Source organism: Cicer arietinum, chromosome 2, assembly GCF_000331145.2.
Source record: "Cicer arietinum cultivar CDC Frontier isolate Library 1 chromosome 2, Cicar.CDCFrontier_v2.0, whole genome shotgun sequence".
Lineage (NCBI taxonomy): Eukaryota > Viridiplantae > Streptophyta > Magnoliopsida > Fabales > Fabaceae > Cicer > Cicer arietinum.
Window position 1 is genome coordinate 13,872,734 of NC_021161.2, and position 2,510 is coordinate 13,875,243.

The 2,510-nt window shown below is 31.6% G+C and overlaps 1 protein-coding gene across 1 annotated transcript in view; it reads left to right on the forward strand.

Annotated features, from left to right (window-relative positions):
- Positions 1-1,852: 1,852 nt before the first annotated feature.
- LOC101492198 (calcium-dependent protein kinase 4-like) overlaps positions 1,853-2,510 on the forward strand; it is a 13,174-nt gene continuing 12,516 nt past the window's right edge. Inside the window, exon 1 of the mRNA XM_073365364.1 lies at positions 1,853-2,006. Within this exon, the coding sequence (XP_073221465.1) occupies positions 1,853-2,006 (154 nt within the window). The remainder of the gene's footprint in view (positions 2,007-2,510) is intronic.

Genomic DNA, 2,510 nt, shown 5'->3' on the forward strand with positions numbered 1-2,510 from the left:
ACAAAATAAAGGGAATCAAACACAATATTATCATTATCTCAAGATAATTATTTATAAAATATATAAATAAAAACAATCAATAGTTTAAATTAATTAAAATATAATTATGTGCACATTTAACATTAGTCAAACGCACATGAAAATATCACATTAATTACTCACGCACATATACACGTAAAATCGCATAAAATCTTATTCTTTAAAATATTTCACTAAAATACTATTATTTTTAGAAGAATAATAAAATATAATATTTTTTATTTATATAATTCATTTAGTCTAATGTGTACAAGATTAGAATAATAGAAAGCACACATATGAATAAAATTAATCTTATAATTAATCAATATATATTATAAAATAATTAATCATAAAATTTGGGGTGTTACATCACGCATATTAGATGCAGAGAGGTAGATTATTTCTTGCCACGCTTATCAGAGGCATATTATTTCTTGTTGATTTCATCAAAGGCAATTTAACTATTGCATTTCTTTGTGTTTCTAGAGGCAACTGAGACGCAACGTGGTTTCGTGTATCAGACTTAAAGAAATGAAGTGAGGAGAACTCGTGTTATATAGCCTAGCTAGAATTAAACTAAGGGTACTCTAAATATCCTCCTGATTATTGGTAGTTTGTTCTATAAACGCCTTAGTCTTAACAGTCAGATGATCAAAATCTCCCTTCTTAATAAACTTAGAGGAATCCAACACAAGGCCAAAGGGAGATGCAGAGAGGCTTGCAGAGGCATAATCTGCATATCCTAGAACAAAGATAATAGGGCATCTAGAGTACGAATCTCGATCTGTGGGATGACCACATGAAGATGCAATGGTGCGACGAGCAATAAGTGAAGGTTCCAAAAGGATATCACCAGAAGGAGAAGGGGCATCCTTGGATGAGCCTGATGAGGCCGTGTGAATAGCTTTCTGAACTGATTGCTTTTGGCTTTCTGAAGTTGTACCACCCATAAGTAGATGATTTCAGTTGTTTGTCTAAAATCTGTAGAGTTCTACGAAGTCAAGACCAGGCCAAGATCCCTATTGTGTTGAATCTTATTTGTTACAAAGGATATGACTTTGTTCTACTGGGTTGAAACATCATTTGGATCAAGAATTTGAACATATTGATTTTTGGTCTGAGAGATTTTAGCAATAAAGGAGGTAAGAAATGTTTGGAGGTCAGGGAAGCAAGATGTAATCGATTGGGTGGAGGGGACGATTGCCCGAGGGATGTTTCCTTTCCACCCTCCCATTTTGTTGGGAGACAGCAACAATATATTTTATGTATGATTCCTTTTTCACTATAAAAATTAGGAATCATAAACTCGAGTTCATTATCACTGCACAAAAACTGAATAAACCTATATTTATTCATGCAGTTTTTTAAATACAAGAACAAAATCTTTCATTGAGTTCACAAGTATCACAACAAGTTCATAAAAAATGCCAACATCAAATCAAATTTTAAGATCATTCATTAAAGAATTATAAGTAATTGATAATGATTTTAAATTCTTAATTGAAGTATTAGATATTAGGTAGCTAAAAACAAGACAAAATAGTTATGAAAACTCTTAAAACTCTTAACTCAAAGAAGATATGCAATAAGGATCAATTTTTCACATGGAAAGAGGAAAAATGTAATATAACTACTTAAATCTTATCTTTAGCCAAATTAACAATCCTAAACACCCCCTAGAAAGATTTTAGAGGTTAGAAAGAGGATGATGGAATTTCATGAATCGGTCTTCTCCTCTATCTCTTCAAAAAATCCCTAACCTTCTACCGATCAAGGTTCCTCTATTGTTGCTATTTCTCCATATATCTTCAATTTTTAACTCTTCTATCTCATGGCCAGCAAGAAGGAGAAATGGGGTTTTGTTTCATCTCTCACTTTTCCTCTTTCATCTCTGCCTTTACTGCTCTTCAAGAAATCCCTAACCTTCTACCCATCAGGAAATCCCTACCCTTCTCCCTTAGTCTCTCTCGGCACCCTCCTTCTCTGTTACCGTTTCTCCTTCTATTTTTTTTCCCCCTCTTCTAAGAATAAGTATAAAAAGAATGAAGGGCCTAAATCTAATTGGATGGTAAATTGAGATGTGTGAGTGGCTCAAAAGGGAAGAGTTTAAGTATTAAATTATTTTTAAATTCTTATTTAATTAATGAAATAAATTTTTATTAAATTTTAGGCGTTACACTCTTTAAAAAGCATGGGAGATTTATTAACTCTGATCATATCTATTAGGAGTGAAACTTGTGCAGATAAATTTATGTAGTTTACCATCCAGTTTTATTTTAAAAGTCTTTTATTGCAACATAATTAATCTTCGTCATTTTATATTTCATTAATGTATTTATTCCCTTTGCGTTTTTGCTAGACCTTCCAATACCTTTTGTATTACAACTCATTTTCCTATTTTGCAACAAATATTTTGTGTTAAAATTATTGTTAGAGTTAAAAATACCAACTTATTTCAGATGCATGTCTCTTGTAAGACCCATAATTTT